General features: G+C 42.6%; 1 protein-coding gene across 18 annotated transcripts in view; it reads right to left on the bottom strand.

The window, feature by feature from the left end:
• KHDRBS3 (KH RNA binding domain containing, signal transduction associated 3) overlaps window positions 1-27941 on the bottom strand; it is a 185597-nt gene that overhangs the window by 11951 nt on the left and 145705 nt on the right. For 2 of the 18 annotated variants that reach the window (XR_005368767.1, XR_005368769.1), the window contains 2 exons: window positions 24839-25510; window positions 23677-24497 (listed from right to left, as the gene is read on the bottom strand). The exons of 12 other annotated variants lie outside the window; for them this stretch is intronic. Coding sequence is in view for 2 of the 6 variants with exons in the window: in XM_038555592.1 (XP_038411520.1) it covers window positions 19971-20034 (64 nt within the window). In the remaining 4 variants the exon portion in view is untranslated. Of the gene's footprint in view, window positions 1-19955; window positions 20035-23676; window positions 24498-24838; window positions 25511-27941 lie in introns of those variants that run through there. 4 more of the 18 variants (XR_005368766.1, XR_005368768.1, XM_038555592.1 and 1 more) reach the window with 2 other exon arrangements.

Below are 27941 nucleotides of genomic sequence, written 5' to 3'. Positions count from 1 at the left end.
CAAGGGGGGCAGGTTCCTTTTTGCCTCAAGCATGTGCGGGTGACTCTTCACATCTGCTCCTCCTCCTGCCAGAAATGTTCTTCTTTCCTCTCCTTCCAAGCTCCCCACTACTCAGTCTGTAGCCAAAATGCTTCCCAGTTTCCCAGAGTTAGGCTGGCTCCCGGGGCGGCACACCTTGCTTGCTTCTCGCCCTCCTCTGGCTGCCAGGCCCTCATTCTACGTGCACTGAGTGAGTCCACGGAGGAGTCGCATCACGCTGGCTTCCTGGAGAATGTGATGCTCCAGCAGTTCTGAGCAACCAACCAGGGGGGTGAAGCTGAGGTAGAGGTGCAGAGAAGGGGCAGGGGGGTGGCGGCAAGGGCCTTCCAGGCTGAGGGTACAGCACACAGGAGGCACAGATGCACCAGACAGCCTGAACAATTTGAGTGTCTACAGGCACTTCCATCACACAGAGTTAATAAGCACTGATAAAACGCTGAGGCTAGAATATTCCTCGGTACAAAATGCTTCCTCCATGTGCAAAATATAGGTCAGATCTTGTTATCCTGGTTTAATCACATCCTCACTAGTTAATTAAACATCGTGTAACATACTGGTTACGATGGGAGCTCTCTGGCACGGAGATAGAACATAAGCTCTCTGGAATGTGCCATTAAGCTCCTTGGCTTTTTAAATGTTGCCCAGGAAGAGAAGAGCCACTTCTACAAGCTGACCTAGTATATACCACGTGGAAACGTGCGATTTTCCTAAGGAGGCACCTGTAGCTACGGGGTTTTATAAAAAGGTCTCCAGGTTGAGAGCTGACGCTCCTCGGGAACGTGGCAGAGGGGCAGGGAGTATGAGAGGCAGGGCACTCTGCTCAGTGAGACCCTGCATATCTGCCTGAATGGTCACCCTTAATATCTCCCTCAAACTGCCCTCCGTGGGGATGAAACGGTTGAGGCTCGGTGAGGCTGAGCCACCTGCCCAGAGTCACACAGCCCAGAAGGGACAGTGTCTACGCTCAAAGCTCAGGATGCCACCACCCCCAGGTGCTGAAGACCTGTGCTGGCAGCGGACCGCTCACTGCAGCGGGGCCACCATACACAGGCGGTTCCTGTTCACTCTGACCTGCCCCAATACTGTTCCAGAATGTCTTATGTGCCCCCTCTGGGGCTTACAGGATCCCTCCTCGTGCTCAGAAGTCTAAGGATCCACATGAACTCACTGTCGTGTGGTCATGGTCAATTAGCGCCGCCTTACTTTGCTATCTGCTCTCAAGCTCCCTCTCTCCCTTTCAATAGTCCTAATTCTCTCTCGAGGCAGCAAACATACCTGTGGTGAGAAGGAAACACGAGGGACGAGCTAAAGAGGATCACGGAAACACTCATATTAAAAAATTAAAATCAGCAAAAACAATCAATATAAGAAATAATATTGCTTTCCTACCTTCTAAGGCTTTATAGCTTTAAATGTGAGAACTGCCTTTCAAGTAGAACATTTTTTTCATCTTGAGGACAGAAATTCAGCAACTAACCTCTTGATGAAATGTCAGTGTCAAATACTGGTCAAGACACTGGAGTCTGAACCGGGCCCCCACCTGCCGGGCTCCCTGGGAGAATAATCCCACTCACTGTCTTTGTGCTCCGGCCGTCAAACCCTGGGCCTGCTCTAGATGCTGCTCAGACCTGGGCGCCTTTGACATTCTTGATGGCTCGTGCACAGCATTTGGCCACAAAGTAGTCAGAATGACTTCTCATTTTGTTGAAAATAAAGTGGCTAATGTTTCACAGAAACTCAGCACTAAATTAAATGACCCTCAGTCCCCTTTCCAAAGGTCAGAAGTTACAGCATAATGGCTCCTTAGACAAATAAAAACCCCGATGTTCTTGAGAATTTTATCTGTTCCACAAAGTGAGTTACGTCTTCATGGGCCTAAACGAATTTCCTTTACGGAGACAGGTCCCCACTGTGTAACTCAAAGCTGTAAATGGCAGGCACTGAAGTTAACCAACAGAGAGGTCAAACAATTGCTTTTTGACCCAACCAAGTCTTTATTAAACGGACTGAACAGTAATGCACATCAGTATAGACTGGGCATTTGTCAGTGAAGTGCCCTAAAACCGTTCAGCATAAAAAAATCGGAGGCGAAGAATGTTTCCAATGAGTGGGAGGGTAAGAGGTAACATAATTTGGTCCAGCAACGGTCTGGTGATAAGACAATCTCAGTTTTGACAAGTGAAAACTTTAAACTGACATTTGCTATCATTTCACCCAGTTTCTGATTATTTATTGCAAGACTGTCATCAAGCCAGGAAGCTGGGAGCAGCTGAGCCCCATTCTCATACCTGTCAGTTCCACTGAATTGCTTTGCCAGCGCCTCATCTCGTGCACCTCAAATGTCTATTAGCCAAAGATGTGTCCTATTTCCCAAGGATAAACTAAAAACCCAACATACGGCAAAAGGGAAAAGACACTAAAAATCTCTTCACTTGTGCATACAACACGTAACATTAATACAGGTAAGAAAACACAGTAGGCCAAAGAGGCCTCAACTCCATCAAAACGGACCCAGGGAAGCTGCTCCCCGAACAGAGCAAGAGGGGACTGCTCTTATTGGTACTATGGCCACACCTGCCGGGGCCTTTTCTTCCTCCACGCTCCACCCCATCTCAGTGGTGGAAGGAAGTGCAAGGATGCAGTCTAACTCCTGGCTTTCCTGAAGGTTCTTGGTTCCATCGACCAGGACCAAGAAATGGCCCTCTGCACGGAGAGACAACACAGGGAGTAAGGAGCAAACTGTAGCCCTAGGATCAAGTCAAGCACTAGTTAGACCTTCTACTCTCCATTGACAGGGGTCCAAGAGGAGGACAGAAATTCTGAGTCCCCAGCTAACCCTGTCCCCGTGGGATTGAGAAGGCAACCTGACATCTGCCTGTCCCCTGTCCTTTCAATTTCTTCAAGACTCTCCACCAATTTCTACTTTAAAGTCACTGACACCAATCTCATTAGCCCCCTTGTTTATTTATGTCAGCTCAGCAAGTTCTAGAATACTAGGACTCCTAACGTCTTGCCCACCCACTGCTGTCTACCCACATCTCCTACCCAACTCTGCAATCCTTTCACCATGCCCCCTAAAATTCATGGCCCGCCACTGGCAAAACCCGCCATATAGTCAGAGTTTCTAGTTTGCTCAGGGCAAAGAAGGTTGTGCAGTCATTCTTTTCACTGGCTATTCCCTTTGCCTGGAATGCTCTAGTCTCCAGATATCTGTGTGGCATCACCTTTCTCAAGTCTTTGCTCAGATGATGCCATCTCAACAAGGCCTACTCAAGATCACGACTGTAATCCCCCTGGCTCTGGTAACCCGCGTCCACAGTACTCTGCTTTATTTTTTTCTACAGCATGTTTCACTTTCCATTATACTATCTACTTAGTTATTATATTTACTGTTTTCTCTCAGTAGAATGAGAATGTATGCTCTACAGGGAGGGCACTCGAGGCTGTTGTATTCAACAACATACCTCAAGTTCCTTTAGAACAATGCCTAGTACAAGGTAGATGCTCAGTAAAATTTGTCAAATACATGGACTTAATTACAACAAAATTACTGAAAAATTATGTGGCAAGGCAATGCAAGAAAGACAAAGTATTTGCAGTGAATAAAGGGGAACGAGACATGGCTCCTCTCGCCTTAATTCTAAAGGTGTAAGATGGACTCAAAGGACTTAATATTTTTCGGGTGTTGGATAGACTTGAAAAGTACAATTAAGAGGAAGCACTAAGCCCAAGTGTGGTCCTATATTTAGGAAATACTTTTGAGCACTTACTATCTGAAAGACACCATTCTGAAAAATGGAGATAAAGAAATAAACAAGGTGTGTTCTCTACTCTCAAGAAGGTAACAAAGATGAACAGGTACACTTCCACAGAACAGGGTATAGGTGTGGATGAGCATGGATGTGCGTTCAAAATACCTTGGGATCAATCAGAGTCATTTTATTGGGAGGTGAGAGAAAGGCATGCAGGTAACACATGCTTGGCTGAGGGGCTGAACGAGGAGGGAGGAAGTGACATTGTGAGTGGGGGTCAGACTACAAAGTAGTTCATGAACTCTCAAAAAAGGGGGAATTACTCTACTGGTTCACCTGGTACACACAGGTCTCTGACAGTGTGCGCCCCTGTGTATTTTTTCTCATTGAAGCTCATGGCAAATTGTTGAAGTAGGTATTATTCTATCTCTTTTATATATAATAAAATCTGAAGCTCTGAAAGTTACCTAAACTATCCAAGGATGAACATGAACAAGTAAGGCCCAAAGCTGTAAGTCAGGTCTGTCTGCAGCCACAGCAGATCTTTGTACAATGGGAGCTGCCTCTTCCTCCTCTATGATGCCAAGGAGTTTGGAGTTAATCCGTGTGAATCCTTTGGGCAGCAAAGTTAGGATGGTCTGTTTATTCTTGCCCCTAATCCTTTCCTCATCTCGTGTTATGTTCACAGCTCTCTGGGCACTTGGTACGCCCTTCAATGTAAATGAACAACTTGTGTCTTCAACTTCTGATTTTTTTCTTTTACAAAATTCTCTCTCTTCCCCTTAATCTTCTTAGTTTTTCCATCCTGGTCACCCTACTTAGGTTACCTCTGAAGTTTTGGGTTCTGTCTTCCATCCCAATCTATCATACTTGCTGGCACTTTGTCCTTTGGTGATACTCAATGGCCTTCTTTAACATTTAATCCCCGGCTAACCTAACCGGTTTGGCCTTTGTGGCTTCCATGTCTTTTTACCCACATGAAAGTTTAATTACTTATTTTACAATCACCTTCTATTCTTTGAGCTCTGTTCTGTCCAAATGTTAGTTTTTCAGTTTGCTGAGTCCAGTTTTTTTTTTTTTTTAATGTTTAGTATATATTGGATATATTTCATTTTTTTGATTTGAGATTCTCAGTTTGCTTGTCTGGGGATGTTACCTCCTGTTTAAAATAGCTTTCATCTGGTGATTGTGAAAAAGGGACAGGATATATGATTGGGTGGGATATGCAGTCATTTGTCTCCTGTGTCTGGAGCCCCTGGTTGCCCTACAGGGTGGCACTGTCTAAGGTCTGGCTTTGCCCGGCTCCAGCTGTAATTTGGGAATAAATACCACTACCCTGCACCGCAGAGCACCCCTCATGGCAGGGCCAAATGAGCCTGGCTGCTCCAAGTGCAGCTCTCCAATCAATTCTCCTGGTGCCCCTTCTTCACAGTCATTGGACCTCCCCATCACTGCAACACATATCTCTTCCACGGACGGGGCTTTGTTTCGTTTTGCTATCCCATAGATCTCCATCCATTTGCTTTCCCTTCCTCAGGAATCTGTCACTTCCTGGGATTCTGAAAGGGGAGAGTGAGTGGAACAGGTAGGTGTTCTTAGTCCATCCTCTTGATTCAATCTTCCTCGCTCTTTTAAAGTCCTTTTTGGTTTATAATGCATTATAGATTATCCCTTAATCCTCAAAGCCCCTGTCTGAAGCAGACATGATATTTAGTTCTACAGGTGAGAAAAATGAGGTTAGAAGATGGGAACTGTGTGTCCTCTGTCGTGCTGACTCCTAGCATGCAGCAGCATCCCCAAATCAAAGAGCAGAGAAAGACTAATATCAACACTAAGACACAGCACTGTCCATGTCTCAATCAAGAGTCTGTAATAAGGGTATGTTCTTGCGATGGTTGTGACAATTTTCTCGGGTGGGAGGTGAATCTGGAATTCATCCCAGAATTCATCTTTAGTGATTCTCTTCCAAAGTTACATTAGTAATTTCTGTGCTGTTCAAACTTAACATAAAAGGCTTGGTGTTTTTCTGGATTATTTTGGCCCATTCCTTTGAGATAAAATTTTATCTATAATCCTTTTGATAAAAATTAATATTTTAGCAGACATCTAGTCTGGCCCACATTCATTACCTGGCAGGACGAACTACGGGACTGGGCACATGTGGCCCAGGTAACAGCTCCAGACCAGCTGCCCCCAGTCTAGCGCCTCCAAGGTACTCAGAGCCTGTCATCCTCATGTAACTATTAGGAATTTTTACAGATAAAGCAGAATAAATGAAAAGTAATACTCAAAATGAAATTCTGGGAGTACTCTTGTTTTCCCATTATCACAGATAACTGAAATATCTGAAATCCTTCAGGATAAGTGGCTAAAAAACCCTCCAATCTGCTCTCAATGAGGGCCCTACGTCTCAGTCCTTTCATAACATTTAATAATATTTCCCCAGGAAGGTGCTGAATAAATGTTTCTGAACTGGGCTGCACGAGCCAGAGGGAAGACTTCTCGTTACTACCAACCGCTCTGCTACATTGGGCCCTTCCCTGGTGCTTGGTCATTCCAGCTCCTACAGGGGGCCGCTCTCTGAACTGCACTGCTGTCCTCTACGATGGGAGAGATGGCGGTAACGTGACTCCATTCCCATCTTCTATGTTCTGCCAAGTGTGTTGCAGATCTAAATGCAAGGCTGTTAATCTGTTGCCCTCTTCCCCTGAGGACTGCAAATTTGGACAAGGCAGCCTTGATGTGGGAGGGAGGCACGTGCCAGGCCCTCTCCCCACGCACACTTGGAGCTCACAGCATCCCACTGTGGGACAGACACAGGGTGATGACCCTTCTGCCCTCAGGGAGCTTATGGTGTGAGGACAATTCATTGGATGGGAAGGCTGTACAGGGTTAAACTGCTTTAGGGAACTTCCTTCATTCTTCTCTTGCTGCTGGATCCATCTCTAAGCTAACGCTCTCCCAGAGCAGCAATAGAATTTGCGTCTGCAAAATGGCCTAGAGCAGCGGTGTTCAAAGTATGGCCTGTGCACTCCTAAGAGCCCCTGCCATCCTACAGCGGGCCCACCAAGTCAAACTATTTTGACAAAAATAAGCCGATGCTATTCTTCTTTTTCACTGTGCTCACATTTCAAGCAGTGTGGTGGGTAAAACTGTCAGTGCTTTGGCAAGAACAAGGCAGCCGCACCAAAATATACTAGCAGTTAAATTAAGAAAAGTACTTTCATTGGAAAATGTCTTGATGAAGCAGTACAAATGACTAATTTTAATGAATCTCAACTGTTAAGTCCACACCTTTTGATGACTCTGCATGATGACACGAGTGTGCTTATGGGGGAGTTCCGCTGGCTGCAGCGTGGACTGAGCTTAGGCTCTGCGCACAGCACCTCGTCTATTTGCAAGAAGGAAGCGCGGACAGACCGTGGTTATGCAGATGTACGTATGTGGCAGATTTGTTCTCAAGAAAAACTGACAGTATTTGTTACCAATGATAGAATTCAAGGTTTCAGGTATACACTACAATTCTGAAACATTAGTATTTACCCCTATAAATAGGGGTGGATAGGAAGCCAGGACTTAAGGACATTCTCTGTTGAGACTGCGGGTGGTAATAATGAATATGATTTTTTTCTATTACACAAGGAAATGTGTTCCAGCGTTCTGAAAATATGCACAACTCAGTGAACCAGTATTTCTTAAATGACCCACATGTGATGTTTCCAAATCCACCAAGCATAAAATGAACAAAGGTATTTTAATGTAACTGAGTATGAAAAGTTTATTGACATGGTTTCAGAATCCACATTATAACTAACCTTAGGAAACTACCACCTGCCAAGCTTTGGTGTAGTATCAAAGAATATCCATAGTTACATGGAAAGCTGTCAAAATACTTTTTTTTCTCTTTTCCAGCTACATATTTGCTGTTCCAACTACTTCAACCAAAACAACATGTTACATCAGACTGAATACAGAGGTAGATATAAGAACCTAGCTAGCTTCTGTTAAACCAAATACTGAAGATATTTGCAAAAGTATAAAACAATGCCACAATTCTTACTAATTTTTGTCTTGGAAAACAGTGATTTTCCATAAAAATAGATTACTTAATGTTAACATTAAGTAATGGATTGCAACTGTTATATATTTCATGATTAATAAAGGTTTTTGAATGTTTCTGTTTTAATTTTACATATGATAAATGTTAAAAGATATGAGCCATACATACCAAGCCACCTGCAGCCCTTACTAATTTTTGAGAGTATAAAGTATAAAGGAGTCTGGAGCCCAAAACCTTTAACCACAGGCATAGGATACTTGCCTGTAGGAAGTATGAGGAAGGCAGAGTTACTATTATACACTTGCTGGAAGAATAATTCTTTTATCTGGAAAAATGTCTCACTGTGCATGTAACTATGGGGGAGGAAGGCTCACTCCCAGAGCTAGCCTGGGGGACAGAGCTCAATGTCACAACTGCAGCCCCAGATCTCACACATACCAGGATTAATAAACCAGGTCTTCCGGGCATTTGGCAAAAAGTCAGGGGAGACTTAAGCTTCTTATGAGCAGGGCAGATACGTAGATCCCCCCAGACCCATTGGCATGGTTTTAACATGAGGGCAGTTTCAATCCCCTCACTGGTACATGTCACTTTCTATTGCCTAGAATCTAAGAAAACAGAGACAGACGCTGAGGTCTGAAATAAATTATTCTCTTTAGGAATTAAAAATTACATACATTTGCCAATAATTGGAATATTTAAATATTCAATTTAAATGGCCAGATATAATTTACAGTTTCATCAGGGAATCCCTCTTTTTCTGAGAGGAAGGTTCAGTAATTCTATTAGCACAAAAACTTAAGGTCTGATTTTTGGAACTCGTAGACCTTTCACAGCTAACATCATTAACCTGACCATCAGATATTCCACTGCTCAGAAGACCCATCACAAGGCCTGCAGGGGAGGGAAAACAAAAGCAGACTTAAAAAATGATTTTGCAAGGTGCCCGGGTGATACAGTTGGTTAAGCCCTAGAATCTTGGTTTTGGCTCAGGTCATCATCCCAGGGTCTCTGGCTCTGTGCTCAGCAGGGCGTCTGCTGTGGTTCTCTCCCTCTGCTCCTCACCCCATTTGCACATGTGCACGCACACGCTCTCTCTCTCTCTTAAATAAATAAACCTTTAAAAATAATTTTACTGCGTTTCTTTAGCTCAGAAATTAGATTTGGCAAAAAAAGTAAGTGGAAAATGGGGCTTAAAACGATGGGGGGGGGGGAGTTATTCCTGCCCCCTATTCAAACAACTAAGAATTTTTTTTTAAAATATTTTATTTATTTATTCATGAGAGAGAGAGAGAGAGGCAGAGACACAGACAGAGGGAGAAGCAGGCCCCATGCAGGGAGCCTGATGTGGGACTCGATCCCAGGTCTCCAGGATCAGGCCCTGGGCTGAAGGCAGCGCTAAACTGCTGAGCCACCCGGGCTGCCCAAAAACAACTAAGAATTAACATAAATTTCAGTTTACAATGGAATCCTATTTAAAATCCTATTTTAAAAATGGGTTGATACCAAATACATACACCATAAATATATTTTTTAAATTGTAACTGAAAATTTAAAAAATTTTTAAAATTAAAAAAAAATATTTTAAAAATAGGATTTTAAAGATTTATTTATTTATTTGAGAGCAACTGAACAGAGGGAGGAGCAGAGGGGGAAGGAGAGAGAATCCCCAGCAGACTCCCCACTGAGTGTGAAGCCCCACAGGGGACACGATCCCACAACCTTGAGATCATGACCTGAGGTGAAACCAGGAGTCCGGGGGATCCCTGGGTGGCGCAGCGGTTTAGCGCCTGCCTTTGGCCCGGGGCTCGATTCTGGAGGCCCGGGATCGAATCCCCCATGGGGCTCCCAGTGCAGGGACCCTGCTTCTCCCTCTGCCTATGTCTCTGCCTCTCTCTTTCTCTCTCTCTCTCTCTGTGTGACTATCATAAATAAATTTAAAAAAAAAAAAAAAAAAGAAAGAAACCAGGAGTCCAACGCTAAACTGACCAAGCCACCCAGTCAGCCCTTAGAGACAAAACAGGATTTAAAAATGACAGATGAGAAAACCGAGGTTTTTCTTCTTCACTAATAGATTAATAATTTTTAAAAAATCAACAAAACTGGTTATACTGTAGTCTGCATTAGTCATCTTATTTTGTGAAACAGGCTATTACAATCTGAATTTTACTGTGACATGAATAGTAGCTTATGTTTCTGTAAATTCAGTAAGAAGAACACATTCACTGAACTTGGCGCAAGTCTTGTCCTTGTTCTGCTCTCCCTCGTAGGCAAACCGAGGCCTGCCCGCTGCAGGCCCAAGAGCACAGGCAGGCAGGGAGGGGGGGAGGGCCAGCCCTGCACAGGGCAGCCCCCCTCCCAGGGCAGGCAACTTCCGGTTCTCAGGGTCTTGGCTCTGCCATGTGCAGCTGCTTTGAAGCAAATGCTCTGAGCCAAGCACTCCGGGCCTGCATTCCTTTAGTCACTCATGGATTCAATTAAAAAGAGGAAAAAATCACTACCTTCAAAAAGCTTATATTCTAACGGGCGGGAGAGACAATAGACAGTTTGTATATAAACACTCCAGACACGGGGAGAAGAGCAACAGGAAGACAGAAACGCCTGGACTACAGCTGTTTCTTGACACCCTGCTCAGAGAACCCTCTTTGCCATGTAGTTCCGGGAGAAGCATCTTGAAGGCAATGAAGGAGGGACAGACACCACCTGGGGGAGCAGGATCCCCGGAGGGGGACTGTCAGGAGCAGGTGCAGAAGGTGGGTGCACTCTGGGACACCTAGGGGCCTGCAGGGCGGGGCGGAGGCGCAGAGGGCCTGGGCGGGGAGGCCAGGGAGAAGGAAGGTCACATAGGGTCACAGGCCACAGAGAGCCTTTGTTTCTGTTTATACCTCAAGTGAGATGGAAACTTACTGGAAGTTTCCCTGGCGTCAAGGAGAACTGGCACCGCCATTAACTGAGATGGGGCAGGTGTGGTAAGGCAGCAGGCCGGGGACACGCCAGATTTGAGCGGCTTCTCTGACCTCTGGGAAGGGAAAGCCCCAGGTCAGGAGACACGGCTGCACCGGACACGTCACCACATAAAAGGTACTTGCAACCCTGAGATGAAGAGCTCACTCAGGGACTACATGCGAATGCAGGGAGTGCAGTTTTGGGATTAAAAAGAATCCTTGGGCAGGTAGCTTACTGAGTTCCAGCTTCTAGAAGTGTCTGAAAACAAAGGGTGCCCCATGCAAACACCAAAGGAGGGAAGAATGAGTGAAGTGTCCGGCTCGCAGCTGCTGCTCAGGAAGGCACGGGGCAGCCGGGTGTCTGAGGAGAGGTGGCAATGGATGAGTAATAATTAAGGGAGTTCACGTCCACACAACACTTCTCACTGGCTTGTCACTTCGTCAAGTGAAATAAACGGTGAAATAAACGGTGACTATTATTCCTAACCCTATTGTTGTAATTACGTTTGCAAAGCCTCATTTCAGACGTAACAATTGCTTTGTCAAATGAAAAGATTTTAAATGCTCACACAGGTTCGCCACAGAAACCAGAGACTGAGTTTGTCATCTGTAGCTGATCTTCCACTTCTCCACCGTGAAACGCTTCTAAATTGGCCCTCACTAGAAAGTCCAGGAACTCAGAGGTACTTCACCGAATCAAAGGGAAGAAATCGACCTTGAGAGATCATGTGGCCCATCCCCTGCCTTCGGGCTAAATTGTCTTAATCATCTGAGAGAAATGATTCCCTCTCAACTTTTCAAAGACTTCCAGAAATGAAGCCTGAATAACTTGCCACAGTAACACACTTGAACAGGCCTGCCAGAAAGTGCTTGTTTTATGTTTAACCTTAATCTCGCGTGAGACACTCAGGTTCTTTTTTCTTTCATTCTGTGCTCCACAGAGCTGGAAAGTACCACCTTCTGTGTAAGAAGGCTCAGGAAGATGGATCTGTAGACAAAGTGGCCAGGAACCCCTGAAGCAAGCCTAAGTTAAGGGAGGACCTACTTCAACAACCACGACTATCTGCAGCTTGCCTTTGGGCAGCCAGACACCAGAGGTTGCACGTAACAGTAATAACGGGCCACACCCACCCAATGTCTATTGTGAGCCACAGAGTGTGCAAGGTACTCCCCACAAATGACCTTTCATCTTTAAAATGAATTAGCCATTGGATATTATCTCTACTTTCAAAGTTTAGGTTCAAAGCAGTACCACTTTTCCACCATTTCAGATGAGAGAAACTCTCGTTACGCTGTCTCTTGAGAAAGATGATCTCAGTAGAAATTCATGAGATTCAGCTACCACCCTCATTGAACATTTGTTCAGCAGATATTTATGGAACATCATCTATGCCCCAGACATTGGGGATGCAGCAGTGAAACAGATTTGGTTTTTGTGATAAAATCCGTTTGTCTGGTGTGCAAATCAGACAGCGTAAGTGGGCAAAGAGATAAGGTGATAAATGAGACACCCAGAGCTCTAAAGGAACTTAGAGGCTGGGTGCCTGAGTCAGTTTTGGGGGACACAGGCATGCTTCCCAGAAGAAGAAAGATCTAAGCTGACACCTAGGAGAAGAGCCAGACAAGGAGAAAAGCATTCCAAGCAGAACAAAGACATTCTATCTGGCTTGGTAATGAGAAAGCAGCCAATCAGAGACAGGAAATGACTGCTCTGAAGTCCGGCTCCTACAGCACCACAGAGTCAGGATTGAATCTAGTTACTGTCACCTCCCAGATAGACTCCACACCACTGGCTTATCACCACTATTTGTCTCCCATATTCTCAGAAAGATAGGAAATATATTTGGGTACTTTAAAAAAAAAAAAAAGCCATGTAATTCTGAGAGACCAAGAGATGATGGATTTTAGCTCTCCCAGAGCCAAAAGCAAAAGCCAGAGAGCCTCTGGGGGTGCTGGACATGGGTCCTCCCAGTTGCATGGGTGTACACACAGGTAAGCATTCAAAGAAATCATATACTTCAGGTAGGTGTGAATTTATGTGCTTTGCTATATAGACATTATGTCTCAGGAGAAAGAGAAAAATCCTAAAGAACAAAAAACTATTTGCTAAAAGGTAAGAGTCGTTAGGCATTTGTCGTCTGTGTAGCTCACACATTTTTCCATTCTTTCCTATCAAGACTCCTTGTAAGACCGGGGGTGAGGTGCTAGTGATAAGGCATCAGCCCCCAAAACTTCTTTCTCAGACACTTCTGCAGGTGGCATAGAAGCAAACTTCCAGAGTGATGCTTCTGGGAAGTCTCCTACCAGAAGGCTGACTCAGCCAGGAGGTACAGCATTCTCCTCTTCTTCTTCCTCCTTTCTGTACAAACCCCAGTAGGATGGTTGGCACTAAAACAGGCATCTCGAGATGGGGAGGAGCCTCAGGACACAGGGTGGGGGAAAAGGAAGGAAGAGGCCTGGGTACTTAGTAACTGTAAAGATGTATCCCAGAAGTCTGCAGCTGCTTATGTTCTTACATAAGAGAAAATAAACCTCTCATTTGTTTGAGTTTATGGGTAATTCAGAGCTCATCCCAGTCCTAAAAGATAGAGCTCTGCATTCTGAAATAAGGGATGTTGAATATCTCTTTTTCTGATGCAGAGATATTCAACTATGCTTTCTTATTTGAACATCAAAACCGTCTGCTGTGCCACTTCTTTATCAAAAACCTGCTTAAAAGGTTGCAGATGGTTCTCCATAATTAAAAAAAAAGCAACAACTTCGAATTCTGATTAGATTCCAAGAAAGAGGAAAAAGTAAAAAGCAAAGAATTTGTTTACAGGAGTTATATCTGGTTCACATTGTGCCTTTTCTCTTCCTCCAACACCTCTGAGCTGTGCCTGCGAACAGGTCTGTGATGCTGTGTGCATGTTTCGCAGCAGCATACACTAATGCTGATGCTGTGATGTCCACGCACTGCTAACGTTACTTTCTTTAGCGATGTGTACCTTCACCTTCAAGCAGGTATCTTATCTTACTGTCATCATTTTGGAAGAGTGTCTAGAATTAATAGTTAAGAACCAGGCTTTGGAGTCGAACAAAAGTATTATCAGAAGCCAGGCTCCAGTATTTACTGTGTGTGTAAACTGAGGCACAGTTAATCCAATTTTCTCATTTGGAGACAGGTTTTTTTTTTTTTTTTTAAGATTTTATTTATTTATTCATGAGAGAGACACACACACACACACACACACACACACAAACACAGAGGCAGAGACACAGGCAGAGAGAGAAGCAGGCTCCATGCAGGGAGCCTGACGTGGGACTCGATCCTGGGTCTCCAGGATTACACCCCAGGCTGAAGGCAGCGCTAAACCACTAAGCCACTGGAGCTGCCTAGGAGACAGGTTTTAAAACTAAATCTTTCAATGGCTCAGTTGGTCAAGTGTCTGACTTTGGCTCAGCTCATGATCCCAGGGTCCTGGGTCCTCCACTTTGGGCTCCCTGCTTAGGGGGAGTCTGGTTGTCCCTCTGCCTTTCCTCCTGCTTGTATCTGTCTGTCTCTCTCAAATAAATAAATACGATCTTTAAAAAAAAAAAAACTAAACTAAACCTTTCATAAGATTGTTATGAGGTTCATATAAGATCATGGAGTTCATACATACCTAAGGACAGTCGCTATTAATATCATTAGAGCAGAGGTTCTTTCTAAACCAGTAATAATTTTCTCAGAGTTCTTATTTTGATGTTACATGATTCATTTTTGCTTAGAGAGGATGTCACCTTCAGTGATACAACTCTAACAACAACAACTACAACAAAAACCCAAAACCCAATAGCTAATAGTTTCCTTCTGTTTGCACAGCACTCCACAATTTCATAACCTTATTTAACTTTCCAGAAGGTAAGTACTATTTTGCCCACTCCCTTTATTAATTAAATATAAGGTTTCATAAGGTTTACTGTTGGCTTGCTAAAATTCACACAACAGATGACAGAGCTGAGATTCAAAGTTAGACCTTTTTTTTTTGACTCAAGCTTCAATATTTGTATTATAGCTATTAATTGCAACAATGAATTACTTTTTCAGAAACATCAACGTTTAGAACTAAGATTTCTTATGAATGAACACAAGAAAACAGACTCTTTTTATAACTTTCTTGGGCAAAAGAGGATATAAAAATTGTTACCAATTACGTACGTCAGCACTAGACATCCCAAGAAATTTTAATGAAAATTCTCTGTATGAAGCATCAAGATTGTGTATTAGAATGTGATAGAACATAACTGTCACCAAGGACTGGAGTTTTGAGGGAAGCCCTGCAAAGGCAAAGGGTCGGGGGCATGAGTCCCCAAGTCACAAGGATATTGGGAAGGTTGCTGAGAAGTATTTTCAAAAGAATGAAGTATGTACCTACAAGTTTAAAAAATATAAGATTTTTTTGGACAGCAAACAAAATGAAGGTTGGGTTTATGAGCCTATTTACTTGTATCTGTAAAGACCCAAATCCAACTACACTGCGAGCCAAGGCACATAATCTTCCAGTACTGGTTCCTCTGGCTCTTTCCATTGCATTCAAAATGGTCTATCAACATTTTATGAGCAGTTTACAGTATTTCGTGGCATCATTTGTTAATGGAATTGTTCATGGGATCTTGAATTTGTTTTTGCAGCCAGTCCTTCCATCTGTTATATGGAGGTATCTTTTGGAAGAGATTTCTGATACATTTGATAGTGGGGTATCAAAGCCATTATCTATTACTCCCAGAGAAATTTGATTGTGATTAGCAATACCGATGCATGTGAAATATTATGTGTGTGAATGTGGAAGGAACTTTTTATGGGACTGTCAGCATCCTTGTGAGATGATGTATGATTAGCAAATGGTTTTCTGTGTTTCTGGAGAATCTGGTAGACACTAACTTGCATCAATGTGCATAACAAATTATTCAGTCTCGCTCTTCAAATATGGAGAATTAAGATAATTTCAAGTACACTACCCATTAAAATTGTATTAAGAAATTCACGTTGGAATACCTACTCTGTTTTAAAATTACTGACGTAAGTAAAATTCTCTACCTCCCCTTTTTAGTCAATAAACATTTATTGACCATTTTCTGTGTTAGGTGCTGTGCCAGGCAATGGGGGTGGGGGCATGACAGTGAAAAAACTTCAAGCAGACAGACATTGATCAGAGAAATTACTTCAATATAAAATTGCAGTCATGAAGGAAAATTGCTTAATATCATAAGAAAATATAATCATAGCACATTTGAAAAAAAAGCATTCAGCTGCAGTACGGAGAAATGACAGGAAAGCGGTTGCAGGTAGGGGGAGGGCAAACAGCAAGGAGGCTACAGGTATTCTAGAAGTAAGCAAGACATGGTGAACTTGGACCGGCGTGGCAGGTATGCAGAACAGCTTGGTCTAAGAGCCTGGTATTGGGGTCCACCACCAACTGGCCTCTATTGATCTTTCTCTGGACACTTCTGCACCCTCCAGCGGCCTGAGCCCCTCCAAGGACTGCTTATTAGCAGCGCAGGCCATTTCAGTGCCCTTCAGGGGACCACTCACAGGCTTCCTCCCTCCTCCCCCAGCTGGTTTGCCAGATGCCCAGTAAAACGGCCATCTATCACCAGTCACAGTTAAGTACATGACCACTAAACACCCACTCAGACTGGCAGCTTTGTAGCCAGTACTTTTTACACTGATGTTACTGGAGCCACCGTGGTTGCAGACTGAATACATTACAGTTTATTCCTCTGTGTAAGGGCGTTTGGGTGGTTTCCAGGTTCTGGTTGTCATAAAGAAAGTTACTTTGAACATTGTTAAATAAAGCTTTTTCTGGATACATACTCTCATTTCTCTGGGATAAAACTATTACTGGTTTTACAGGGTAGGTAAATGTTCAACATTTTTAAAGAAACTGCCAAACTTCTCATTGTTGTGCCATTTTATACATGTAGGAGTTCTAGTTGCTCTATAGCCTTACCAACATTTGGTGCTGTCAATGATTTTTGTTTTAGCCACTCTAGTGGGAGCCTAGTGGCATCCCACTGAGGTCTTCCCACCGAGGTCTTAATCTGCATTTGCATTTCCTTGATGAGCCATGACTCTGAGTACTTTGGCGTGTTCTTCATGGCCATTTGAATATTATACTTTTGTGAAATTTCTGGTCTAGGTTCTCGCATATTATAAAAATTGGGTTATGTCTTTTTTTAATGAATTGTACAGTTTATATAGGTTAGACAAAAGTCTTTTGTCAGATGTATGTGTTGCAAACATGTTTTCCTGACTGGCTTATTTATTTATTTTCTAATGATGTCCTCTGATTAGGAGATGTTTGAAGTTTTGATGAAGTCAAATTTCTAAATCTTTTCTTGATTTCTATTTTTTTCAATATTTTCCTCTACATGCTTTACAAATTTAACTTTAACCTGAAATTATGAACCATCTCAAATTAATATTCGTAAATGGTGTGAGGTGTGTATGTGTGATCAAAGCTACCTTTATTTATACAAATATCTAATGGTTACTAGATTACTTACTGAAGACAGTTCTTTACCCACTGAATTGCTTTGGTGCTCCTAAAAGCAATTATGTGTGGGTCCATTTCTGGATTTTCACTGGCCTACTACCCACCCTTGTACAGTACCAGAATGGCTTCACTACGGGGCTTTTATAAGTCAGAAAAGTCAATATTCCAAACTTGTTCTTCATTATTATGACTGCTTTGGCTATTCTAGGTCCTCTGCATTTCTATATATTTTAGAACCACCTTGTCATTTTGTACCAAAAAGAACAAAGAGAAACCAAACCAAACCAAACCAAACAAACAAAAAACTGTAGAGGTTTTGATTGGAATTGTACTGAATTTGCAGTTAATTTCAGGGAGAGTCAACATCTTTATCAATATTGAGTCTTCCAAATGCAAAAACATGGGCTATGTATCTCCATTTGGTTGGCCTTCATTGCTTTCTGTAAGCAACATTTTAGTAACAGTTGTCATTACAGAGATCTTACACATTTTTGTTATAATTATCCTTAAGAATCCTCACACATCACTGGTGGAAATTTAAAATGGTAGAATCACTTTGAAAAAACAGTCGGGCAGTTTCTTAAAAAGTCAAACATAAAATTATCACTTGAGTCAGCAATTCCACTCCTAGATATCTACTCAAGGGAAATGAAAACACAAGCTCCACAGACTTACACATAAATGTTCACAGTAGCATCATTCGTAAGAGCTAAGCAATGAAAACAACAGTATGAGTCACCTAGTAAAAGTATAAACAAAATGCAGTGTACCCATAAGTGGATAAAACAGTAATAAAACAGGAATAAAATACCAATAGATGCTATGATGGGGATGAGCCTCAAAAACATAGTGCTAAGTGAAAAACACTGATATAAAAGATAATATATTTTGATTACATCTAAATGAAATGCCCAGAAAATCTATAAAAACATAAACGAGATTAATGGTGATCTGGGGCTGGGGTTAGGAAAGGGTTTATTTGTAACAGGGATTAGGGAATTTACTGGAGTGATGAAAATGGATCAAAAAAAAAAAAAAAGTTCCCAAATGGGATTGTGGTGACAGTCACACGACTCTGTAAACTTACAAAAAGTAATTAAAATTTCAATTTAAATGGTGAATTTTCCAGCATGTAAAATATATATCCATAAAGCTGTTTTTTTTTAAGATTTTATTTATTTATTCATGACACACACACACATACACACACACACACACACACACACACACACACAGAGGCAGAGACACAGGCAGAGGGAGAAGCAGGCTCCCTGCAGGGAGCCCAATGTGGAACTCGATCCCAGGTCTCCAGGATCATACCCTGGGCTGAAGGCGGTGCCAAACCGCTGGGCCATCAGGGCTGCCCCATAAGACTGTTTAAAAAGGATCCCTAAGTAGTTTATGTTTTTTGACGCTATTGCGCACGGTCTCTGGGGGGTTGTCTACCACTTGCTAACTACTAGTCTGTGCAGATACAGGACTTGTGTACTGACTGCTTTACAACTGACAAGTTGATTAGTTTGGGTAGTTTTTTAGTGGGTCCCTTAGGGTTTTCAACCACCTGATCATGATATCAGTGAATAAAACAGTTTACTTCTTCCTTTTTCAATCCGCACGCCTATTGTTCCTTTTCACTCGCCTTCCTGCACAGGTCAGGCTGCTCAGCCCAAGGCAGAGTGCAAGTGGAGTGTGAGCAACCCTGCTTTGTCCCAAGTCTTGGCAGGAAGGCCTGGAATGTTCCAGTGAAGAATGATGTTAGCTTGAGGGTCTATGTGTGTGTGTGTTCTGGTAGGTATCTTCTATCCAGTTGGGGAAAACTGCCCCATATTTCTCGTTTGCCCAGAATTCTATTTGTTATTAACCATCAATGTAGGTTAAATGTTGTCAAACATTCTCCCTGCATTTATGGAAAGGATCACATGATTGTTTTCCATTACTTAGTGTGGTGGATTACACGGATTCGCTTTCATGTATTATATAAATCTTGCATTGCTGAGATAGACTCTATTTGGTCATGATAAAGTATCCGATTTTTGATTTGCTATATATTTTGGTAAAGGCATTTGCAAGTATGATCATGAGGGATAATCTCCCCATCTCAAGATCTTTAATCACATCTGCAAAGTCCCTTCTGCCACGTAAGGGAACGTAACCATAGGTTATTGGATGAGGATGTGGATAGTTTTTAGAGCCATTATCCTGAAAACTAAAGCTATCACAGGCCAAGGTATCAGTGTGCACCGGCAACAGTCACCTGTGTCTTCACAGTTTTAAGTTTGCAAGCTCCTTCAATCATACGGAGACTACCAGGAAGAATTATTATAACACATTCTTGGACAGGTAAGACATTTTGCTCCAAGTTATTCAAACATACCTTATTCCAAAGGGAAATTTGAAGTTTCCTACTAGGCAATTTAAAATCACAAATTCAAATGGAAGAAGAGGGACTTTAAGAGTGCCGGAAGACACGAGACAGACTCCCATCAGAGGTCTTTTGCACAGACCACTGCTCCCACAGATGCCCCTCAGGCAAAGGCTGTTACTTCCTTCAAGTCTTCCATCACCTCCTTCAGGAAGCTGAGCACGACTGCCATACTTAAACATGAGCACCACTGGACTTTAAGCTCTACAAGGGCACGATCTTTACCCTTTTTATTCACCGATGCTTATCAAGTCCTGGGATACTTCTTGGAACACAGTAGGTACTCAATAGTTGTGTGCTGAATGAATGAATGGAAGAATAACAGAAATTCCAATATTGCATTTCTTTGGGAAACAAACATTTACTTAGCAACTATCTGCTAGGCACTGTGAAAAGTGCTTTATATATAACACCTCATTATATAACGCTTACTAGACAAGAAGAATGGTTCTCAATATTGGCTGCCCACTGAAATTATCTGTCGAGTTTAAAAACTTTCAGATAGCTGAGCTACACCAAAATCTAGATTAAAAATATTAAATAGAAGATCGGTTTGGGCACCTATTTTTTTTAAGACTGTATCAGTGACACTGCTACACAGCCAGGGTAAGAACAACATGCATTTTCATAGACTTTTTAATGCTATCAGGCCTCTTACTGTGTTTCCAGTAAAGAAAACAGATACAGACTTCTTCAATGGTATCCATTTAACTGAAAACCACAGATAGGTCAGTTCTCTGACCAGTATTGCACTAGGTATGGGGAGGAAGGACAAATACAAAGGGTCCTGGTACTGAGAGCTTCTCTGTATTAAAAGGAAACAGACTCTCAGTAGTCTAGTAGGGTACTGCTGGAGAGTGGAGGCAGTAAGAGTATTTTGAAAACAGAAGGCTGGCTTAGTGCTTGATAGAACGTGGAAGGGATGGGGCATGAAGAGTGGGTCAGGGAAGCTTGCTAGATAGGAAAACAACTGATTCAAGGAACTGCTGCTCTGCTGCAAGCAATGAGGTAAGGATGAAATATAAAGAAAGCAAATCATCCTGTTTGTGCCATTTTGGAAAAGTCTAAATAAAATTCCATGCAATTTTTATAGAAATACATAGCCTAGCCACAATGTCTTTAAAAGGTGTGAGTGAGGAAAATAGTTGAAGGAGCCACGAAGGAATTAAATTTACTCTCATACTTCATGCTTTGACACCTACTTCATGTGTTATTGAGCGAATTACCCACAATTCAATATAAGGTTAGACTGTATCCACGGGTGACCTGACATGAGGCTACAGACAAAATCAGGGCCAAATCAAGAGAAGCCTGGCTACCATAATGGCTTCTACTGAACAGGATGGTCCTCTCCCAATCCTTTAGTCTATCCTTTTTTAAAATTAATTGCTAGCACTAACAAATGTTGCTATATTGGTAAGATTACAAACTGCCAAGGCTGATCACCATGCCCCTCTTGAGAAATCTTGTTTTTCAATTCACCATATATGTTTTTCATCTCTCTGTAATCATACTTTCCTTGATCATAAACTTCAGAAAATACCAGGGGTAATCGCTACCCCAGAGAAGCGCAAGCAGACTCCCCTGGAGTTGTATAACATATGGTACGTAACTGTATTATCTTTCCAAATTCAAAAATTCTAAATCTAAGACTCTTAGCCCCAAGGGTTTTAGATAATTACAGTAATGATAGCTAATGATAGCATTTACAATGTGCCAGAACTGTTCAAAGTGCCTTTCATATATTAACTCATTTAACTATAACAATCCTATGAGGTGCCTACTGTTACCACCACCCACGTTTTACAGATGCAGAACTGGAAGCGCAAGTTCAGTGATGGGACCCCAGCTGCCCTGCTGGCCAATGCAGAGCCATGATTCCAATCGAGGAGAATGGCCCTCCATCCTCATGGACCAAGTCTTGACTCGGCCTTCATTCAGGCACTGTTTCATGTCTTATTTTGGCCACAGTGATATAGATAGGTTTCCTCCCATACTGAAAAATGTCATATCTCTCTCCCTGAACTTTGCCACAAACTGTTTTTTTCTTTTTAAAAAGCCTTTAAACATACCTCTACTGCTAGGCACTCACTGTATAGTAAGTTCAGGCACTTGTTTGCTAATATTGAGTCAAAGGTTACAAGCACTTTTGAGATTCTTTTTTTTTTTTTTAAAGATTTATTTATTTATTCATGATAGACACAGACTGAGAAAGAGAGGCAGAGACAGGCAGAGGGAGAAGCAGGCTCCTCACAGGGAGTCCGATGTGGGACTCGACCCCGCATCCTGGGATTAGACCTGAACCAAAGGCAGGTGCCCAACCGCTGAGCCACCCAGGCATCCCGCACTTTTAAGATTCTTGATGAACACTTGTAAATTACTCTCTGGAAGGAACATATCCCTTCCTGATGACAAATAGAGGAGGAAAATACAATCTATACCATATCTGAATCATTTCAGCCTCTAAAGTTATAAGTCCAGTAAATGAGGTTTGACTAGATGCTGAGAAATTCAAGCACCCTGACATTCTCTATTATAAATCATTCTTCACAAGTAACTTCAAGCTTTGACCTCAAGTTTGTGCTTCCAAACATGTTATGACTCTAAACAATATAAGTTAAATGAAGCCTTCAATACCTATTTCACAAATGGGGAATCAAAACGGCATGTATAATTTTATTCAGATTATTTGTTGGGATTTTACTGACTGGAGTCTTCCTCAGAAAAAGACTACAAGTTTCTCAATGCAGTGACAATACTCCTAACAGCAACAGGTGCACAGACAGGCAGGAGAGCAGAGTGCTCAGACTGTCTGGGCTCACATGCCAGCTCCAGCATTCATTTTCCACATCCCACAATGTCTGTGCCTCAGTTTCCTCATCTATAAAATGGGATAATAACAGCAACCCACTGCCATAAGGCTGTAAAGTACACCGTGTGTGGTGCCCAATCTGTGCTGCGTTAGTGAGTTTACTGAATTTTTGCTCTTTACATCACATCTGCCATTCCACTGAATCACAGTCTTAATAAATCAAATGTTGTCATCATTGCACAGATGAGAAAAGACTGGAACAAGTAATGCAGCCAAAATCATGCAGCTAAGGAAGTGATGGAGCTGGGATTCAAATCCAAGTTTGCCTGGTTTTATAGCCCATGGTGTTTTAAACTAAATCTTATCACAATTTTAAACCATACAGGGTTAGGAAAATTCTCTTAAAAATTAATAAAAATAATTTTTTAAAGATCTTTTATTTATTTATTCATGAGAGAGAGAGATTGAGAGAGAGAGAGAGAGAGAGGCAGAGACACAGGCAGAGGGAGAAGCAGGCTCCACACTGGGAGCCCGACGTGGGACTCGATCCTGGGTCTCCAGGATCAGGCCCTGGGCTGAAGGTGGTGCTAAACCGCTGGGCCATCGGGGCTGCCCCAATAAAAATACATTTTAAGGATGTGTGAGACATGGCAAAAGGAAACACGGTGTGTGTGTGGGGGCACTGTGCAGATCGCTTTATCTAACAGGCCTTAAAATTTTATAGTGAAGGCTTAAAATCTGGGTTTTAAGCAACACCCCAACTTTTGGGGAACCCTGTCGCATACTCTACATTTCAGCAGTGACCCTCCTTCCCTGTGCGTGCGCTCTGCAGCATCTGTCGCTGCTCTGAATGGCTGATCATAAGCACCGCTTTAGTCTTCTCAACGCTATTAAGCAGATGGCAGCGCTAAATCCAAATGATGTAGTACATCTCCCTGGTGGACTTTGTTTTCACATACTGCCATTATTCTGCAATTCCTCAGTGATAAATCTCATGTATTCTCAAGAACATGAAAGAGTGAACTGACAGTGGCAACTGATTTATTGCCACTAGCCTGTGTCTGCCCCACTCCTGTGTTCCTACGCACCCGTAAAGATCATGCATGAAGATTCCACATGGTGAATGCAAGAGGTGGGTATTCTCCACATTTATAGGGACAGGTTTTTTTTTTTTTAATTGTTGCCTCCAAGTTGAGCAGAAGAGCATGGGCTTGAGCTCTAAGAGGACTGGGTATGAGGCTTGACTTTGGACAGGCTCACATTCTCTGAGTCTCACTTTCCTTATTTGTTAAAGTAAGGCCTGACCATCTGAGAGGTTCTGGGGGATAAAACAAAACGGCAGGCATACGGACATCTGATACAGTAGTGAACACTTCCTAAGTACTCAACTGATATTTGATTTCTTCAAACTGTGCTAATAACTTAATGAATCTGGAAATTCTTTCTTCATTTTTTATTAATTTAATTCTAAGGAATTTTCTGCTGAAGCTATAAAACTTCTTGGCTTGCTTTCAGTACGGTCAAGGTTCAAATTTAGGAACTCCAAGGGAGGCCTGATCATGGCTCAGATTCACTGACCACCCTTCCCATTTCGGCAGTGGCACACTAACGGCTGGCAGTTACCCAGTCAACAAAGGCAGAGTGCAGCGTTGGCCACACTGCAGTCCCTCCTGGACCGCTGGCAGCACTTGTCACCCCTCTGCACCACTCAGCCTACCAGGACTTAACATTACTCTCTGTATTGACTTTATTTCCATTTCAATGCATCATAATTGAATTATAGCAATAAATAAAAAAATCATGTGCTTGACACACTAAGTATATTTTCCTAGTAACTTTAAAATCTATCATTAGAACTGTAAAAAAAAAAAAAAAGGTCTGCCTGTGTGCCATCTGAAACCATGCTGTGAGACATCAGTGGTAGGTGTGTGACTCCTGGAAAGACACTCCTATAACAGAAAGAAAATGGACTGAAATCAATAGTCACCAAGTGGGTAGACTTGGGCCACTTATTAAATCTTTCTCTGGGTGTCAGTGTCCTCAAGAATAAAATGGGGATGACCATTTCCACCTGTTGAGGTTAAAGTTAGTATCTGAGGAGACAGACATCACACACACATGCATCTGTCTTAGTGTAACCAATACTCTGCACTGGAGGGTCAGTGTGTAATGACGATCCTCAGTGCAATTCTTGTACCTGCCAACACTCCTGCCTGCTCCTCCCTTCCCCTTCCCCTTCTAGGCACTGGCTTCACCTTTTCACGACAGTCCTCCCTCCTTTCTTTCTTACCTCAGAGTCCTTGGCTGAGAATTACGGAAGCTATGGGTTTACAGTATAATTTGGGCTGGTATCTCTGCTTTTCACCAATGTCTACACAATACAGGCTGGATGTGTTTGTTTGTTGCCAGCTTACACGGCTCAGTTGGTGCTAAGAGGCATCATCAGTGGTTGTGCAGCAAGCAGACAAAATCCCAGAGGAGCAGACTAGGTAAAAGTATACTTGACAGAAATTTTACGAGGCAGAATTAACAATCTCTTAATCCATGCCAAACCATCACTGATTTTCAAAGTCCAAGACAGGCAACAATGACACCACATGGCAAATGTCTTCTGAAAAACAGTTTTACTGATGTTTAAACGGTGACAACTTAAGTTAAACAACAGGTCACCGTTTCCAAAATGGAAATTCCAAATCCTCTTCCAACCTCTGCAGTCGGCTCTTGAGAAGGCATTGCAGGACATACAATCCTAAAGCTGCCAACAGAAGCAACAGCAGCGAGGTGGCAGGCATATGGCAAGGTTAAATCGTGTCTCATTGCTTTCCTTGGAATAGCTTCTGGCTGCGTTCATCACCCTGCCTATCTGGATAAAGGGGTGAGGTGTTGTTTTACATTGCAATCCTTCAACTTCTGTGGGCGGGAAACTCACCGTGTTGTTGGGCGCTGCAAAAATTGGAGATAACTGTATAGAAAGAACATAGATGCTGAGTGCTAAACTCAACAGATACTCCAAAACCAGCAGCTATTATTCCTAATTCCTTTTTTTTTTTCTTCAGAAATTTTAAGTGCTTTCACAGAGATTTTGGAAGATGGAATGAAATATGTACTTGAAAGTACAGTCAAACCACAAAGCTCTTGGGAAACTGATAGGTCGTATTAAACTCATCTAGAAACTCACTATCCTCACCGCACAGCCATCCACTTATGCTCAGGGGTATTAACACTTTTTTGAAACGCTTTTTGTTCTACTTTCTTTGTGTTCACAGTAGGAAACAAATATTCCTTTGAGAATTTACAATTATTAGACACACATACTAAGATACTGTGATTTTTTAAGGAAAATTATAAGGTTGTAAACATGATGATAGAAAAATGATGATTACATTAAACCTCTTAATGTATTTTCTCCTCACATAGTTACCTTTTTGTGTGTAAGAGCACTTGGAATCCAGTCTCCCAGCAAACTTCCCAAATCCAATATAGTGTCATTACCTGTGGTCATCATGCTACCCAGCTGCAACTATTGTAGGATTATAAATAAAACATCCAATAAAGACTGAATTCTATTTAATTTACAACAAAATGGATATATTTACAAATGGTTTCTGAGAGTTGAAATTAGGACTTCTGTGAAGTCTCAAGTCATGTCAGGGCAGGGGCAGGTTTCTGAAGGCTGAGGCCATTTATCACCTGCTCATTTTATTCACCATAGTGACTCAGGAGGGGTGTCTAAAGAAATCAATCAATAACTATTTCTGAGCCAATGTATATTTGAACAATCCCAATATTATAAAGAATAGTTCGTATTTCTTTTCACAGCAATTGTGTTGACAGCTTGCTACTCATTAAATGTGTGAAGTTAGAGAAACAATGCTTTGTTTTATACTACAATATTAGCACTATCAAGGTCATTACAAAAATCAATGGGGAAATGTAGCTGAACTCTACCGAATCTTCTATCACTCTGCAGGGATTCTCATTTGTACTCTAATTTAAATACAAGGTATTTGAAAATTGGGAGAAAAAATTCCTAATTTGTAAAACCTCCTGAGAGAAACTGCTGTTTCTGCTACAAAACGGTGCCATAAAATGATTACAGCTTATAAAGTTTAAATGTCATTACTGAAAGGGACCCGTGCACACAGCAGGTAACAATGCCCAACGGCCAGCCATATATGGGCCTGCTGTCTTGCCCTATTTTGTTTTCAAGTGGGTTACCGCTGCTCAGTTTGCTAATCCCAGGCCATCCCAGGGGACGCAGCCTCCACAGGGTCCCCTCTCGCTTCTCATTCTCCCTGTAAATCACTTACTCACACATCCTTCCAGATCTTCTAGTGCCTTCCCTACGTGAATGAGAAGCAGAGTGATTTAGAACTGGGGAAGGAGGGCAGGAACTAGGATTTACTAGTACAATGTGCTAACTGCCTTACACACTGCCCTGCCTTACACACTCTGCTACCTTACACACCGCCCTAACTGCCTTACACACTGCCCTGCCTTACACATCACCCTGCCTTACACACTGCCCTGCCTTACACACTGCCCTAACTGCCTTACACACTGCCTTCCTTAGCACACTATGCTACCTTACACACTGCCCTAACTGCCTTACACACTGCCCTAACTGCCTTACACACTGACCTGCCTTACACACTATGCTACCTTACACACTGCCCTGTGTGTAACTGCCTTACGCACTGCCCTAACTGCCTTACACACTGCCCTGCCTTACACACTATGCTACCTTACACACTGCCCTAACTGCCTTATACACCGCCCTGCCTTACACACTGCCCTAACTGCTTATACACCACCCTAACTGCCTTAGACACTGCCCTGTCTTATACACCACCCTAACTGCCTTATACACCACCCTAACTGCCTTATATACCACCCTCACTGCCTTACACACTGTCCTGCCTTACACACTGCCCTAACTGCCTTACACAACACCCTAACTGCCTTACACACCGCCCTGCCTTACACACCGCCCTAACTGCCTTACACACTGCCCTAACTGCCTTACACACCACCCTGCCTTACACACCATCCTAACTGCCTTATACACCACCCTAACTGCCTTACACACTGCCCTTCCTTACACACTGTCCTAACTGCCTTACACAAATTACCCTATTAATTCTCTCACGGAAAAGACACTATGGAGGACATGCTCCCCACATCCTGCAAACGTTCCCAGAGACTGTGGGCTTTCCTGTCTCATTCAACTTTCAGGCTGACCATCTAAAGAAGAAATAGAGGTCTACATTTTAGAAAGTGAGGCTTAGAGAGGTCAAATAACTTGCCCAAAGCCACATAACCAGCAAAAATTAAACTGGGGTCTAAATATAGGTTGGCCAGAAGATATCCAAAAGTTTTTGATAACACATCTG

The sequence above is a fragment of the Canis lupus genome, chromosome 13 (genome assembly GCF_011100685.1).
Source record: "Canis lupus familiaris isolate Mischka breed German Shepherd chromosome 13, alternate assembly UU_Cfam_GSD_1.0, whole genome shotgun sequence".
Taxonomy (NCBI): domain Eukaryota; kingdom Metazoa; phylum Chordata; class Mammalia; order Carnivora; family Canidae; genus Canis; species Canis lupus.
Note: the sequence above shows the minus strand (reverse complement) of the source record. Positions and strands in the feature narration are given on the sequence as shown.